The sequence below is a fragment of the Herpailurus yagouaroundi genome, unplaced genomic scaffold (assembly GCF_014898765.1).
Source record: "Herpailurus yagouaroundi ecotype Mexico unplaced genomic scaffold, PumYag 217, whole genome shotgun sequence".
Classification (NCBI taxonomy): Eukaryota; Metazoa; Chordata; class Mammalia; order Carnivora; family Felidae; genus Herpailurus; species Herpailurus yagouaroundi.
In genome coordinates this window covers 5,424,487-5,442,050 of record NW_024412448.1, presented here as the reverse complement: position 1 = coordinate 5,442,050, position 17,564 = coordinate 5,424,487, and the positions used below count along the sequence as shown (strand labels likewise).

Here is a 17,564-nt window from a genome sequence, read left to right as displayed (position 1 = left end):
AAAAAAAAAAACATTTTATTACCCAAAAACGCTAACCATCATCTGAGCTTTCGGCAGGTCATAATCTTTTTGCCTTGACCTGGGGGCTGCCAACCGGTTAGGGTGGGGGCTGCCGAAAGCCTGGGTGGCTGTGGCAAATTGTTGCCAGACGACAGCTGGGAAGTTTGCTGCAGGCTCGTTCCCTCGCCGATGGCTCCTCTGCAGCAGGCGACGCTGTCTGACAGCGGTGCACCCCCAGGAGAGCTTTCGGAGCCACAGGCCGTCCTCTCAGACCCCACCGCCCCCTCGTGCACGAGTTTACGTGACAGCAGAGATCACTGGGCACGGGTCACCACGACAAATGTGGTCCTAATGAGAAGCACCAAACAGGACACAGACACGAAGTGCACAAAGGGTGTGGGCCATGGCGCCGGTGGACTTGTGTGACGGCAGGGCGGCCACAAACCCCGGTTTCTAAAATCTCACAGCATTTGTAAAGCACAGTAAGACGAAGTGAGGCGGCTGTTCCGGGAGATCGCACAGGGGCTGTGACCTGCCCTCCAGGTGCGCGGCCTCCGTGTGTCTCAGGGCTGAACCGGGTGGGGGGGGGCGTGCGCCCTGGCCTCCAGTGTCCAGTCTGTAGTTGTGGCACCTCCACGCGCCCTCCCCAGCACGCCCCTGGCTCTGCGTGCGCTGGACACCCTGAGGACAGCCCCCCGCTCAGTCCCCTGTCCCCTCGCCACCGCGTGCCCACGGCTCTCTAACAGCTTCTCAAGTGCAGCTTTAACGGTCTGTGTTCTCAAGCTGTTCGTGGGGGCCGTTTGGCACGTTGTGTGGGTGTCTCTGGGTCCCGGCAGCTGGCGGGGTGCCAAGGCGTGGATCTGCGAGGGGGCGGGATTCGGGGCTCTCCTTTCCTACCTGAGAACTGTGCTTCCCATGGCCGTGGCTTTCTGAGAGCTGCAAGCGTCTCCTCTACTCCCCACCTCGGCCACTGGGTTAGGTTTTGTTCCGATTGTGGTTGTCACCCTCCCCTTTCTGGTCGGAGAGAGGAGGCTCAGGGAGGCTCGCGCAACCACAGGTGGCGGGGCACGGGCGGGTCTGCCGGGACCGCAGAGTCTGGGTGCCAGCACGCTGCCCGCGCGGGAGCCTGTCATCCCTGGGGACACTCGAGATATGTGATGCTCCTAGCACGTGGAGTTCTAGAATGGATAAAGGGCGCTGCCTGCTGAGCCGGATGCCCTGCGTGAAGCCTGGCGGAAGGGCTTCCCTCTCTTCGCTGTCTGTGCAGAGTCCTCGTTGTGCACAGAGTTTTGGAGGGGATTCCCTTTCCGGAGGTTTTGGCTGCCCGGAGTGCGTGTTCTGGAGTGATTTGCTGGGAGAGGCCTGGAGGCAGCACTTGGGGAACTGGAACTCGTTCCAGTGCTTGTAGGCTCTGTGACGCCTTTGACATCCTTTTCTTAATGAGCAGGTGTCCACGTGGAGAGAGATTTTCTTTTTTTTTTTTGTTTTCAAAGATTTATTCTTTTTTTAATGGTTATTCATCTTTGAGGCAGAGAGCAAGAGGGTGAGTGCCCTTGAGTGGGGGAGGGGCAGAGAGGGAGGGAGACAGAGGATCTGAAGCGGGCTCCCTACTGTCAGCAGCAAGCCGGGTGGGAGGCTCCAGCTCACGGACCGTCAGATCGTGATCTGAGCCAAAGTCGGACGCCCAACCTACTGAGCCACCCAGGCGCCCCTCAAGTCTAAATTTTGTTTTAATTTTTCAGTGTTCATTTATTTACTTTTGAGAGAGAGAGACAGCGAGAGTGAGCACCAGCAGGGGAGGGGCAGAGAGAGAGGGAGACACAGAATCCGAAGCAGGTTCCAGGCTCTCAGCTGTCAGCACAGAGCCCGACGCGGGACTTGAACTCACAGGCTGTGAGATCCTGACCTGAGCCGAAGTCAGACGCTCAACTGACTGAGCCACCCAGGTGCCCCTCAAGTCTAAATTTTTAAACCATTTTTGACAGATGAAATTCACATGTAGTACAATCACCGATCCACCCATTGAAAGCGCACGGTTGGCTGGTGTGTAGCATATTCACAGGGTCGTGGGGCCAGCACCACCACCTAATTTAGAACCTTTGTCCCCTAGACAGAAACCCACAGAGCCCGAGCCTCCCGTCCTGACACTCCTGGTAGTCGTTCCTTTGCTTCCTGTGTGGGTTTGCTTGATGGAATCGCACACGCGGAGTCTGTTGTGATGTGTCCTTCACCGCTTCCCATAACGTCTTTAGGTCCAGCTGTGTCTGTGTGGTGTGGTCCTCAGTCTGTCTTATCAGCACAGCAGGCGGCCTGGTGGGGGCGGCAGGGCCTTGACCTGGAGAGGGACTTTTGAAACTGGAAACAACCCCACTTGTAACAAAGAATTTACTTCCTCACCAACCAGAAGGAAATAGAGGCTGAACACCCCCTGGATTGCTTCATCTGTGCGTGTGTGTCCGTGTTACTGGGTGGTGGGAGCGCTCCCAGGCATGGGGAAGGGACAGGGCAGAGGGGCAGACGACTTGCCCGTGCTCTGGCTCCCGGCACCTCCTGGCTCCGTTCTTTCTGCTCCTGAGTCCACACGGCTGCTGCCACTGCAGGGGCGGCACTCTGGGGTCCTGGCTGGACAAATGGGGTCCTGGCCGGATACACGGGGTTCTGGCTAGAAACCTAGGGTCCCGGCTGGACATGCTGGGCAACCGGCAGGGCGTGTGTCCTAGGGGACAGGCATGCTTTCCTTGTTGGCCGCGTGTCTGGAAATGCCTGCGAGTGAAGGACCATGGCTCTTGCCGCCCCTGCTCCTTCCAGACTGGTGCCGTTGAGGGAGAGTAAGGCTTTCCTGTGATGGCTCGCTCGGACGCCTCTCAGGTCTGGGGCAGTAATGGAGCTAATGGGGAGGGGTGCTCCCATTGGTCTTCCAGGGGGGTGGTTCCTAGTCCCTTGTTTAGGGCTTCTCCACCCCTCCCCCATGGCGTTTAATAAAAACCAAAACCGTGAGGCTTGACAGCACAGACCTGGCCCTCAGGTCCTGTTTCTGTAGCAGGTACTTCACTCATCAAATCACACCCTGCCAGGAACCCATGTGAGAGTTAAGTTATCCCCGCCCCCACCCCCAAAGTTCCTACCAAAGTTCCTACCACCCCCAAAGTTCCTACCTAGATGCATTTGTGATGCAGTGTTTTGTAATGCAAAACCAGTATTTTGACTCATTTTTAGCACTTGAGACCTAAGGTCCTGCTGGCTGCCATTCTGAACAGCTGGACAGTGACCTCATCTGACCCTTTGTAGGAAAGCTGTGGGTCTGCGGGTGATGACAGAATCCGGTGTCTTCTTTCACGAGCTCAGTGTCTCCCATCCGAGGCCCCTCACCCAGGCTCTCTGCCTCCTTTAGCAATAGCGTGGGCCCCTGGCTCCACCCCAGCACATGCTCAGGAAGCCCTCACGTGCATAATACGAATGAAAACGTCACTTCAGATGAATCAAACTGCCATCTGCTTTTCTTTTCAAAGTTTTTGAAATGAAACATCAAATACATATGAGGATTATTACTTTTTAAGTTGGCCAACCAATACTTTTTTTTTTAACTTTGTTTTTGGGAGAGAGAGCGCGCGCGTGCGTGTGTGGGAGTTGGGGAGGAGCAGAGGGAGAGGGAGACACAGAATCCCAAGCAGGCACCAGGCTCCGAGCTGTCAGCACAGAGCCCAATGCGGGCTTGAACCCATGAACCGTGAGAACATGACCTGAGCCGAAGTTGGACGCTTAACCTACTGAGCCACCCAGGCACCTCCCCCTACACTGTGTCTTTTTACCTTTTTTTTTTAACTTTTTTTTTTAATGTTTATTTATTTTTGAGACAGAGACAGAGCATGAATGGGGGAGGGGCAGAGAGAGAGGGAGACACAGAATCAGAAGCAGGCTCCAGGCTCTGAGCTGTTAGCACAGAGCCTGACGTGGGGCTTGAACTCACAGTCCGCAACATCATGACCTGAGCCGAAGTCGGACGCTTAATCGACTGAGCCGCCCAAGGTGCTCCTGTGTTTTTTTAAAAATTACATTTTTAGCATTACATTAGCCTATATTTGGGCCAAAAAAAAATTAGGTTTTCAAACTGTTTGAAATTGGTAAATGTGTGTTTGGCAGCTTTGCTGTGTGTTATTAGTTCCTTGAATTTATTTTATTTTATTTATTTATTGATTGTTTAATTCACATCCAAGTTAGTTAGCATATGGTGCAACAATGATTTCAGGAGTAGATTTCTTAATGCCCCTTCCCCATTTAGCCCATCCCCCCACCCACAACCCCTCCAGCAACCCCCTGTTCTCTATACTTAAGAGTCTCTTATGTTTTGTCCCCTCCCTGTTTTTATATTACTTTTGCTTCCCTTCCCTTAATGTTCATCTGTTTTGTATCTTAAATTCCTCATATGAGTGAGGTCATATGATATTTGTCTTTCTCTGACTAATTTTACTTAGCATGATACCCTCCAGTTCCATCCATGTAGTTGCAAATGGCAAGATTTTTGATCGCTGAGTAATACTCCATTGTCTATATATTCCACATCTTTATCCATTCATCCATCGATGGACGTTTGGGCTGTTTCCATACTTTGGCTGTTGTCAGTAGTGCTGCTATAAACATTGGGGTGCGTGTGCCCCTTTGAAACAGCACACCTGTATCCCGTGGATAAATGCCTAGTAGTGCAATTGCTGGGTCATAGGGTAGTTCTATTTTTAGTTTTTTGAGGAACCTCCATACTGTTTTCCAGACTGGCTGCACCAGTTTGCAATCCCACCAGCAGTGCAAAAGAGATCCTCTCTCTCCGCATCCTCACCAACATCTGTTGTTGCCTGAGTTGTTAGCGTTCGCTATTCTGACAGGTGCAAGGTGGTATCTCATTGTGGTTTTGATTTGTATTTCCCTGATGATGAGTGATGTTGAGCAAGTTTTCATGTGTCTGTTCGCCATCTGGATATCTTCTTTAGAGAATGTCTGTTAATGTCTTTTGCCCATTTCTTCACTGGATTATTTGGTTTTTGGGTGTTGAGTTTGATAAGTTCTTTATAGATTTTGGATACTAACCCTTTATCTGATACGTCATTTGCAAACATCTTCTCCCATTCCATCGGTTGCCTTTTAGTTTTGCTGATTGTTTCCTTCTCTGTGCAGAAGCTTTTTATTCCGATGAGGTCCCAGTAGTTCATATTTGCTCGTTTCCCTTGCCTCCAGAGACGTGTTGAGTTAAGAAGTTGCCATGGACAAGGTCAAAGAGGTTTTTGCCTGTTTTCTCCTCTAGGATTTTGATGGCTTCCTGTCTTACGTTTAGGTCTTTCATCCATTTTGAGTTTCTTTTTGTGTCTGGTGTAAGAAAGTGGTCCAGGTTCATTCTTCTGCGTGTCGCTGTCCAGTTTTCCCAGCACCACTTGCTGAAGAGACTGTCTTTATTCCGTTGGATATTCTTTCCTGCTTTGTCAAAGATTAGTTGGCCATACGTTTGTGGGTCCATTTCTGGGTTCTCTATTCTGTTCCATTGATCCCAGTGACTGTTTTTTTGTGCCCGTGCCATACTGTCTTGAGGATTACAGCTTTGTAATACATCTTGAAGTCCAGGATTGTGATGCCTCCAGCTTCGGTTTTCTTTTTCAAGATTGTTTTAGCTATTCAGGGTCTTTTCTGGTTCCATACAAATTTTAGGATTGCTTGTTCTAGCTTTGTGAAGAATGCTGGTGTTATTTTGATAGGAATTGCATTGAATATGTAGATTGCTTTGGGTAGTAAGTTCCTCTAATTTATATACATATTCTTGTGGGTTTTCTGCACAGATGAGCATATTGTCCAGAAATGGCAGTTGTCTCCCCTTTCCCATTCATTTTGGCTCCTCGTGCTGGTAGGGCTTCCAGAACAGTGTCCAGGGACCAGTACTATTATCTTGTTTGCGACCGTGAAATAAGAGCTTTCAGGATTTTATCATTAACTGTGGGTCTGTCTTTCTGGTAATGCTCTTTATTTGGAGATTTGCTTTTTGCTTGCATGTCTTGTAAGTTTCTTGCACTTAAGAAGTGAGCTCCCTTTTGTCACGGAGCCTATGTTTCTTTAATCCTGCTGTGGTTTCCCTGGATTGCTCACTCGCCTGTCGGTGAGAGCAGGCTAGCAGTGCTTCCCACAATTTGTTACAGACTTACGGGGTTTGAGACAGTCATTTCTCACGTTTTAGGAAAATACCAGTTTGAGCAAAGAGACCTCCACAGGCAAGCATTGAAGTAACTCCTGTGGGCCGTGGGCTGTAGGCTGTGGGCTGTGGCCTGCAGGCTTACAGATGGGACACACACCGATGCCTGTCTGAGGCTACTCATCGTGTTGTTGTATGTGGTAAACAAAAATGGGAAGTAATTCTACAAGTTCAATAATAACAGGGCCTTCAATTAAAATATGTCTCTGGGATAAAATACTATGTATGTGACTGTTAAAAGCACGTGCTTGAAAATTATTTAAAAATCTGGGATAGGGGCGCCTGAGTGGCTCGGTCAGTTGAGTGTCTGACTCTTGGTTTTGGCTCAGGTGGTGGGATTGAACCCCACGTCAGGCTCTGTGCTGAGTGTGGAGCCTACTCTATGTTCTCTCTCCCCCTCTTCCCCTCTCCCCTGTTTCCCTTGCTTGCACTTGTTCTCGCTCTCTTAAAAAAAAAAAATATCTGGGATAAAACTCATAATGTAAAATTAAGCGTGTACCTGTACGTGCAGCGTAAAGATACATGTGTAGGTGTTTGTGCACACATCGATGTGTGCATTTATACGGAGGACGGGGCTGGAGAGCTCGGGGGTCCTTCGGGAGGGTGGTGCTTGTCCACAGCTCCGATCTGTACGTCCCGGCACGTACTGTGCAGCCTGCAATGAATGGCTGGGGGTTGGGAAGAGGTGCCCTGAGACCGAGACACCGGAGAAGGAAGGTGAAGAGACCTGCAGGACGGCCAAGGCGTCGTGTTTTCTGTCCTTTTTCTGAAGGAGTCACTGCTTGACCTGGGTTATCTTCGGGGGGGTGTTCACGGTGGAGGGAACTGGTCTTTTCTGTCTTCTGTGCTGCGTTGATGCTACATGTGTGTTTCTTTTATAATTTAACGCAAGAGTTGTACTTGTTCATGGTCGCACCCTTGATTCCTACAAAAAGACACAGGGAAGGCGTGAGCAGCGGTAGCCACTGTTTGTGTCTAGCAGGTTTCCTTTTCATTTCTGTTATTTTAGAGCAGATTTTTTTAAGTTTATTTATTTTGAGAGCACAGCTGCGCACACAGGGGAGGCGGAGAGAGAGGGAGAGAATCCCAAGCCGGCTCCACACTGTCAGTGCAGAGCCCAACACAGGGCTCGATCCCACGAACCCTGAAATTCTGACCTGAGCCGAAATCAAGAGTCAGATGCTTAACCAACTGAGCCCCCCAGGCGCCCCATCAGGTTTTTAAATGGGGCTCATAATGATAAGGGAGCACGTTATTGAATATGTGGCTGAATCAATGTATTTAACAACTGACATCTGCTTCCGTTGCTCCTGGATACCGCTAGGGGTGCTGGTGCACGTTGGTGCAGCTCTGGACAGGACGCCGGTGCCGGTGCCCCCATCGTCACCCGGCCATGGGTAGGTGAGGGTGCGGCTTGGGAGAGTGCTGCGCTCCCTGGGGGTGGATTTGCAGGCGTGGTGTTTGGATGGTGTTCGGGGATGTTGCCTGGATGAGGTGGAGACGAGCGTCCGGGGCCAGCTGAGGCCTGGGCCCCCAGCACAGACAGGCGGGGCTGCCGTGCACCCTCGGGGCACAAGGGCACACCTGGAAGCCAGGCAGAGCTTCCTTGTCAGGAGGCGCCCGTAGGTCCAGAATGGGGGCGCCGTTGGCACCACGTGGCCATCAGGGCCTGGCGCAGCTAGCGTGGGGAACGCGGGACTGGTTAGCACGTTTTAAAGAAGAGACCAGGGAGGAGCCAGGTCTGCTGGGAAGGCAGGCGGAGCAGTGGCCGGTGCTGCTGTGGGAAGCGGGGCCAAGACACTTGCTCGTTCAGGGTTTCGTGAACGTCAAAGAAATACCCCGCGTGTGTGTCCTGTGGGAAGAGGTGACGGGCGGGGAACAGAGGAGACCGCGAGTGGTGTCCTTGAGGCAGCGCAGCACGGTAGAGAATGTGTGGCGGCCCTGGGCTCCGGGGTGTTCAGAGACAGGACGGTACCGGCTGGGGGTGGACGGGGGCCCCGAGCTCCCGGGCCGGCGGTCCGCTGCTGGAGGGCTGGGACTGGGAGTCTCGGGGGACCAGTTTGCACACGGGAAGCCAGGCTTCGGCCGAGAGCCTGGCCACAAGTAGTAGGTGGAAGCTCGCCAGCGAGCATCTAGGCAGCGGGAGCCCCGAGGGGGTGCCGTCGGACGGGGTGCTGCAGCTCCAAGGCGCATGTGCTTCAGGGGCACAGGTCCGTGTCTCGCTTAACGTACAGGGACTTTACTAATACAAAATCGGACGTGTGCTTCCGGGAAATCCGAAATTCTAGATGACGGGGAAGTAGGCACCCGGCACCAGCCTTCACCTGTGCTTCCAGCACCCACTGTGCACGCATGGGGGCAGGAGAGCCTAGGACGGCATCGCCAGGGTCTGCAGCGTCTTCACTCAGGCCAGACCTAGACCCCCTGCCAGGTGTCACACCTGGGTCCCGGGACGACAGTGGTGGGCGAGTCGCACAGGTGCCCTCCTCCCAGGCGGCCCGTGGGGCGACTGTGGGGGTGTCCCGGTGTGGCGTGGCAGGGCACTGCAGAACTGAAGAGTGTGAGAGTTAGCCAGGTGGGGAGGGCCTCGTCCAGGGGCCACACGTCCTCAGGGCCCGATGCATCTGGGGGCCGTGGCTCTGCGGTAGGTGGAGTGCGCTGGAGATGGTGATGCGGGTGGCGGGAAGACACGGGCAGAGGTGGAAGGTGGCTCTGGGACGTGCCCGCCGGAGGGGATGTGGAGGCAGGTGGATTTTGCGGCAGGCAACACGAGCACCACATGCTGGCTGCCGAGCTGGGAGAGGGCAGCAGGGGGGAGATGTGAGGTGGGCCTGAAATCCGCGAGGAGGCACGCTAGGAGGGGAGGGAGCTCACTGTTGTAGAAGGTCATTGTGGGCACAGGGCTGGGGAGCCCGATGAGGCTGGCGCTGTCATGCAGGGGACGTGCGTCCACTGGCTGTGGCCTCTGGGTGTGGAGACTGGATGCCAGGGCCCAGGGCTCTGCCGTCCTAGCAGGAAGGGACCCGGGCTGGAGCCAGGCCTCTGGTTGGGGTGGGTGGGAAGGCACTGGAATCATGAACTTCGTCGAGTAGCACCGTGAGCACGGCCGGGGCTGTGTGTTTGAGGTCTGGCGTGGCCGGACCGCAAGAAAGCCAAGCCAGCCATCTTTGGTGTCCTCCGCTCTGGAGGCCCTGGAAGGGGGAGAGGGGACAAGGAAGCAGAGAAGGGGCAGCTCTCCTGCAGGGAGCTGCCGTGGGGGCTCTCGAGGCCCGTGGAGCCCCTTTCTGTCTCCGCCATCGTTCGGGGGCCGTCCCAGTGCCTGGCGCTTACCCAGGAGTGCTCTCTGGGCCAGCCCTGCCTCACTCCTGCCACGTGCTCTGCGCCGGCGTCATTTGTCAAAGGATAAGTGTGTTTCGGGGGTTTTATGCACTCTCCCAAATCTCCGAGAAGGTGGCGCCGTCTGAGCCCGCGGGGCCGTGTTGTCGGGACCCCGCGCTGCACCCCTTCATCCTGAGAGGGTGTCTTCTGTTTCCTTGGGGAATTGCCTTGTGCTTTCTGCATTCGGTCGGCCGGTCTTTGTGATTAACCCGTCATGTGCTGCACACACATGCCAGGGTGCCGTTTTCTTTATAGTTGTCATACAGAGAAGCTGCAACCGTTTCTGTTCAAAGAGTCTTTTTCGTTATGATTTCTGCCCATTTCATTGTATTTGGGAAATAATTCTTTATCCCAAAACTACGTACTTACTTATGTTTTCTCTTGGTGTTTTTATCGTTTAATTTTACATTGAGGTTCGTGATCCATTTATCCGTTACTTTTTGGTTTATTTATTGTAGTTCTCTTATACATCACATGTTTGTCAGGGTGGGACCCTTCACTCATTCAGCTGTTTGTTTGTTTGTTTATTTATTTATTTATTTATTGAGAGAGAGAGAGAGAGAGAGAGAGAGAGAGAGAGGGAGGGAGGGAGGGAGGGAGGGAGAGAATCCCAAGCAGGTTCCGTGCTGTTGGTGCAGAGCCTGACTCAGGGCTCGATTTCATGAACCATGAGATCATGACCTGAGCAGAGATCAGGAATCAGATGCTTAACCAACCGAGCCCCCCAGATGCCCTTCATTTAGCTTTTTTATTTTTATTTTTTTTAATTTTTTTTCAACGTTTATTTATTTTTGGGACAGAGAGAGACAGAGCGTGAACGGGGGAGGGGCAGAGAGAGAGGGAGACACAGAATCGGAAACAGGCTCCAGGCTCTGAGCCATCAGCCCAGAGCCCGATGCGGGGCTCGAACTCACGGACCGCGAGATCGTGACCTGGCTGAAGTCGGACGCTTAACGACTGCGCCACCCAGGCGCCCCGTCATTTAGCTTTTTTAAACAAATGGTGGTTTTTTTTTAATGTTTATTTTTTGAGAGAGTGAGCACGCATGGGGAAGGGGCAGAGAGAGAGGGAGACACAGGATCTGAAACGGGCTCCAGGCTCTGAGCTGTCAGCACAGAGCCCGACACAAGGCTTGAACCCACGAACTGTGAGATCATGACTTCAGCCAGAGTCAGACGTCCAACCGACTTAGCCACCCAGGCACCCTTCCAAAATGTTTTAATTACAAGAGATTACATTTGCTACCAACGTTATTTAGGAAAACTTAGCAATTAATCAAGAAATTGCCAAAAAGAGAAGAGATTCTGAACAACATACTAGCATAATGTCCAGTCTCAGAAGAAGGATTTTGTGGTACCTGAAATCTCCAAGCTAGGCTTTCATTCGAATCTGCTGTCAGGACCAGGGTCTGTGGCCACAAGGTCCCCACGAGGGGAGGAGTAGGGTTGGAGTGCGCGACCTCACGGCACCATCGCGTTGTTGAGCGGAGATCGCCAAGTTCTGATGCAGAGATGAATTCTGCTATGGATGGACCGGGTCTCTGACCCCCTCCACCCCTCCCAGCCGTTAGATCTTGGGCAGGTTAACTCACCTTGGTAGCCCTTCGTGTCCTCATCATGCGCTGGGGACCCAGGGGTTGTGTGCACGCGGTATCTAGCCTGGACTGTAGGCTACCAGCGCCTAATACATGCCGGCGACTGGTTGTGTCTGCATCTGACAGACAGTCTGCAGGTGGTTATCAGCGAGACGGTTTCCTAGACGGTGATTCTTGGAGAAAGTTTGTCCTGAGATCTTGCCAGTTCTTCAAAGAGAAAAGCAAAATAGGAGTAAACTTAAAAAAAGGGGCGCCTGGGTGGCTCAGCCCGTTAAGGGTCTGACTCTTGATTGCGGCTCAGGTCACGATCTCTTGGTTCGTGCGTTCGGGTCCCACATCAGGCTGTGCGCTGACAGCACGGAGCCTGCCTGGGATTCTCTCTCCCTCTCTCTCTCTGTCCCTCTCCTGTTCGTGCTCTTCCTCTGTCTCTCGAAACCAAATAAACTTTAAAACATAAAATAAAGAGGAAAGCAGTACGTCAAGGATTCCATTCGCCTTTTCCAAAGCAAGGTGGTTCCGCCCGGTCAGTGGAGTTTGCCCTTTTCCTGGCACAAGGACAGAGATGCCCGGACTCCTCTGTGATGTCACAGCTACGGTGCCGCGGTCTATGCTCATGGTCGTTGCCGGTGGGGGGGTGCTGGGGACCTCGGCCCCTGCCTCTCGGAGGCTCGCCCCCCTCGGACGAGGAACCGCCGATGCTTTGTTGACTGCTGACCCGGGAATTGAGAGGCCCTCCTCCCTCAGCCCGACATCCGCCGGCGCCCATAAAAAGTAATTGCTTTTGAGATGCGGCAGAGGACTGGGGGCTGGCTGGCAAAGACATCAGCAGGGAGGCATGTGGGAGAGAGAGAAGTTACCCGTTTTCCCCCAGCCCCGGGGAACAGAGGGGGATGCAACACCTTTATTTTCTTGGGGAGCAGAAAGGTACAGTTGGGTAGTTAAATTTGAAAGAGAATAGCACGACACAGAAAAAGGAGAGAGGGGCATTTAACAAGAAAAATCCCTAGAGGGGGAGATTAAAGCGAACAGGTGCTGGAGGAATGTTTCTGCATATTAGAGCTTAATTAGATTTGAAGATGAATTCCAGATGGGCTAATTATGGATGAGTTGTTGCAGGTTCTTTCTTGTAGGGGCAAAGCGCGTATTTTTGGAAATGGTGATTTAGTTTGATTGGGTTTGATTCCCACCTCCTACCATATCTCCTCCGTCGAGAAAGCACCGCCTCTGGGGCCCCAGGACCCGCTCAGCAGTCTCCTGTCTCCAGCTGCCCCTGTGAAGCCGGCAGGGCCACAGAAAGCGGGGCCCAACCTGACTGCTGCACAGACGAGCCCAGGGTAGCCACCTGGCACGTGGCAGGACAAGTGACTCTTCCCCGAATTCAGTAGGAAGTCACTCCGACTTCAAAGGAAGGCAGACAGATAAAGCGGTGTGTTGTTTTCGGGATTGTGTCCTTTGACGGGTGCTAATGCTCCCTGGATAGCTAGCTGGTTCAAGCTGTTTGGACCATTTTCTGGGAGAGCCGAGGGGCAGGTGCTGGCGGGCAGCTCTCTTACATCGTGACTGGAAGGAAGGGAGGGAAAGACTAGATAAACTGAGACGTATTGCAGATGAGAAATTTTAGTTTCTAAAAAACAGGATCTGGGCCAAATGGGATCCCTGGTCTTGCCATTAGGGTGATAAGCCTGGTTCGACTTAGGAACCACCGACGTGGGTTGTCTGGAGAGAAGGTGCACACCTCTGACGTCCCTGGGAAGGTGCCCGTGTGCCGGGGTGGCCCTGCATCATCCTGCAGGGGGAGCCCCTCCATGGGGACCTGCTTGGCTTCCCTTCAGGTTTGAGAGCTTTAATAAGTGTAAACTTTTATGTAAGTCCTCATAATTGGAAGTTATGGGTATATAATTTATATATGACTCAGAGAATGATTTATATGATGTTAAGTGATGATTTAGATAGAAAATATGATCCCCTCTCACAGAATCTTTAATGAAAAGTGTTGGTTCTTATGAATTTATTTCTAGAGCTCTGTTTGAACTCAGCATGTTTGACATAAATCAGATATAATTGTCATTTTATGATTAATGAACATATGCTGGCCGTTTTTCCCCATAATTAAACTTTATGTTCTGTGCATCTGACAAAGCAGAACAAGTTTAGACTCTGACAGATTGGTGGCGGGGGTTTTCCATGTCTGCATATTTGTGTGTACGTGTGCTCATTTGCGTACGTATTTATTTTATTAACGTACAGGATGAAGTGGGGATTTCAGAGGAGGGTGTGAGGGGGGTTGTTAGGAGCTAGCACTCAGTCCCGAGGTTGGGGAGTGCTTGTGCGGGACAGAGAGGTGCAGGTGGGGCCTGCGGGCAGGGGCCCGGGCCATGCGTCCTGCAAGGGGCAGCGAGTGCCGGGCCTGGTGTGTGTGGGGGGGGGGGTGCTGGAAAACGCTCTCCCAGTGGAGACACCCTGTTAACCAAGAACACGGCTGCTCCTTCATGTTGTGGCCATCATAACAGAGGCAGATGCAGGACAAAAACATGCACATCTTCCTCTCCTTTTTACATACTCCACAAGAATTGTGGCCATTGACCAGGTAAGACAAGCCTGTGAGAGGCCAGCCGTGTCACTGGTCAGCAAACCCTTGCTCACACCTCTCGCTTTTGTTTCCCGTTTCAGGACATAGACAAGTTTGGCAATGAGATCACCCAGCTGGCCCGGCCCCTTCCCGTGGAGTATCTGATCATAGACGTAAGTGTGCGTCGTCCACCCCCCCGGACTGCTGGGTGGGGGTTGCGTTCAGTGGCGGCTGCGGCGTGGACAGTCGCCCCTCTACCTGGCCCGGGACAGCCACCCAGAAAGCGTGTGAATCCCTGAGCTCCTGTCATCCCCGAAAAGCTGGTGACTTTACGGGGGTTTTCTTCTAGCTTGTTTTTTTACTTCCTTAAAAACAACTTAGGGTTTACCTCTCCCTGACAAAAATGCAACCCTGGACCAGCGACCTGGCCAGGCGGCCTCTGGAGATCAGCCAGCCAGCCCGGCGTGGCTCTGTGCTCGGTGTGCTCGGTGCTGTGCTGGTGACGGTGCGGCTGCCAGGCCGGGCTCGCGGTGGGCCGCCTCACCTGAGTCAGTCCCGGGGGCACACGGCTGTGACTGTCCTCGGGTGAGTCGGCGGGTGCTCTCCTGGGCAGAGCTCCAGGAGCCAAGGAGGCAGCTGGCTCCACCATCCAGGCTCCCCTCCTTGCGGGAGGTGTGGCCCCCAGCCAGAGCGCCACAGAGGGCTCCAGTGCCCGAGGCATCTGTAGCAGCCAGCTCCGTCCCAAGGGGATGGGCAGCGGCTCGTTTCCTGACTGCTTCCGGCCAGGATCTCTTCGGCCGTGTTTGGACTCAGGAAGGGCATGTGATTCAGGCTGTAAAATATCATTGCATTTGGAGCAGCAGGTCCCCGTGAGCCAAGCCCACCGGTGCTCCATTCCAATTGACAGCTCCCGAGAACATATTTATTACCTAGGCCGTAAAGGCATCTGTTTGTTAGACTACCTAGGGTGTAATTAAGATGAAAACAGATTGATGGAACATACACTTAGGAGGGGTCGGCATGATTTAAAGCCAGCTTTCTGAGGTCTCCCCTCCCCGTGGCCTCCCCACCCCTTTCCTTTTAGAAAAGAACCGAGTTCTTGCTTAGTGTGCTCTGTCAGTGAGCTTGGTTGTAAGGGAACATTGCGCCCTGAGACACCTGAGCTCTCTGTTCTTGTGGAGGGAGGCTGGAACAGTCCCTTGAGAGCAGGTGTCCAGACCAGACGGCCATCTCCAGCCCCACGCCCGACCAGGCTTGTCTGATGTCCTCAAACCTCGTGACCGGGCCACTAATGTCACGCAAGAGGAGGGATGGGCCTCGCTACCCGGAATGCCGTGGATGTGCTGTGGAGGCGGCCGGGCATTGGCCAGATGACCTGAAGCTGGCTGGGTGGGGGGCACTGAAACAGGAGACGAGGTGCTGGGCTCACCGCACCCCTCTCCGGTGTCTGAGATATTCACAGACCGCCTAGGGCGCTTTGGTTCGGCCGTGCTCTAAGGGGAGGTTACAAGTCCAGCACAGACCTCTCTTAATTCCACATCCGTGGCCTGGGAGGTGCCCTGTTGTGCTGGCCCACCACTGTCTCTGCCTCCCGAAGGGAGAGCACTGCACAGTCCACAGACCTTTGTCTCTGCAGCAAGGACAGAGGCTGAGACTAATAATGCAGGCTTGCGTGTCTGAACCTTGGTGACTGTAGGCACTCGGGGCTGTCTTTGTCTTGCAGAGGGACAGAGTGAGGCCTAGGATCTGTCCGCAGCTGACAGGCCACACAGCCAGTACGTGGCCCCGGGGCTGGAGTCCACACGGCTGCATGCTCTCGTCAGTAAAAGATGAGTGGGCTGGGTGCCAGCCTGGCTCAGTCGGTAGAGTGTGTGGCTCTTAACCTTAGGGTTGTGAGTTTAAGCCTCACATTGGGTGCTGAAATTACGTAAAAATAACATCTTTAAATGGGGCGCCTGGGTGGCTCAGTCGGTTAAGCATCCAACTTCAGTTTAGGTCATGATGTCGAGGTTCATCAGTTCGAGCCCCGCGTCGGGCTCGCTGCTGTCAGCGCAGAGCCGACTTCAGATCCCTCGTCCCCCTCTCTCTGTGCCCCCCACCTGCTTTCATGCACGTCCTCTCTCTCTCAAAAATAAACATTTAAAAATAAACAAAAATAAAAGTAAAAATCAACAAATTGTTCAGTTGGGGTGCCTGGGCGGCTCACTCGGTTGAGCACCTGACTCTGGATTTTGGCTCAGGTCACAGTTGCGTGGTCATGAGATGGAACCCCACAACGAGGAGTGGAGCCTGCTTGGGACTCACTCTCTTCCTCTCTCTCTCTCTCTCTCTCTCTCTCTCCTTTCTCTGCCCCTCCCCTGCTGGCTCACGCTCTTTCTTTACTAAAATAAATTCATAAACTTTAAAAAATTGTTTTAAAGAGTAAACTAAAATCTTCAAGACCGTCAGGGCTCTGGTCTCAGATGCTGCTGCCGGCTCAGCTTGTCCTTGAGCCTGCTGGCACAGTCACAGCACATCCCGGGCCAGCCCCAGACAGCCCGCTGCCTTCGCCGATGCAGAAAACAGACCAGAACAACACTTTCCTCCTCGAGAAATAGTCCCGAAGGAACCAGAATAGCTGCTCTGAATCTGGACGAGGTGTAATCCGCTGCCGCTGGTGTCACGTTGCAGAGGAAAAGCTGCGTCAGCCACAATGTGGCACTTTGGGGCGGGGGAGCATCTGCCCAGAGGAGTGAAAACTATTTGTATCGATTGTTGCACATTTACCACTGTCCTGTAGTGTCTGTCGATTGTGTGCTGGATTTAAAACGCTCTCTGTTGTTAGGAAAGCACGTCTGAGCCAAATGAAGAGTTTAGGCTCCCCCCTGGACACACGTTCTTGACTCCAGCCCGTCTGAGGGGGAGCGGGATCGCCGTGCGCCGCGCCTCAGGGCTGAGCAGCGGCTCCCTTGCGGCCTGGACGTGTCCTGACCCCCTGCAGTGGTGCCGCGGGCTCTCTGGAGGTCACTGCGCCTCTCAGACCGTCGCGGGCTGCCCCTGAGAGTTCTCCCAGCCTCGTCCGTTGTGCTCCCACGGCGCACCCTCTGGCTTATCGTCGGCTTACAGAAACCACCCACAGATGGCATGATCCTAGAAATCATCAAAAACGATTCTTCGGTTTGCTTCCCAGAGTCCTGAGCATCAGGGGTTTCACTCAGGCGTGTCGTTAGCGGGTAACCGCTGCGTCCAGCGTGGAGCAGCCGGGCCTCCGCGGCCGTGAGGGACTCGGAGCTCGGGGAGGGCGTCGGGATCGGCGCTGCTTGTGGCACCTGAGGGCCGCCCTCACCCGTTGGCACACGCGTGATCGTGGCTTTGTGTTTTTGTTCATTAGATCACAACAACTTTCCCCAAGGATCCAGTTTATACTTTTTCTATTTCGCAAAATCCGTTTCCTATTGAGAACCGGGACGTGTTGGGTGAGACACAGGTAAGCTCTTTTCTTTACAAACATAATTTAAAGTAACTGCCGCTTGTTTATCTGGTGTCAGTGTCGTCTTCCCAGAAAGTACCAAGCTTTTACACTCTCCCGATTGATTCTTACGGCAAAACCACAAGCTGGGACCTTTTTCGAGACACTGTTGGTCACCGTGACACCCTCTCTGGAGTGGGGTTGATGAATCCCCACAAAGGCAAATCCTCGGAGACCCCAGGCCTGTGGATCTGCCGAAGAGCCGTGGTCGGCTGACTTCTTTTTTTCCCCAGATCTGTTCATCACTTGTGTCCTCTCCCAACAACTTTTGTGTCATTTGTTTGTTGAC

At 53.2% G+C, this 17,564-nt stretch overlaps 1 protein-coding gene across 2 annotated transcripts in view; it reads left to right on the top strand.

The window, feature by feature from the left end:
• NPLOC4 (NPL4 homolog, ubiquitin recognition factor) overlaps positions 1-17,564 on the top strand; it is a 66,153-nt gene that overhangs the window by 41,770 nt on the left and 6,819 nt on the right. For both annotated transcript variants that reach the window (XM_040456663.1, XM_040456662.1), the window contains exons 13-14: positions 13,869-13,940; positions 17,138-17,233. In XM_040456663.1, the coding sequence (XP_040312597.1) occupies positions 13,869-13,940; positions 17,138-17,233 (168 nt within the window). The remainder of the gene's footprint in view (positions 1-13,868; positions 13,941-17,137; positions 17,234-17,564) is intronic.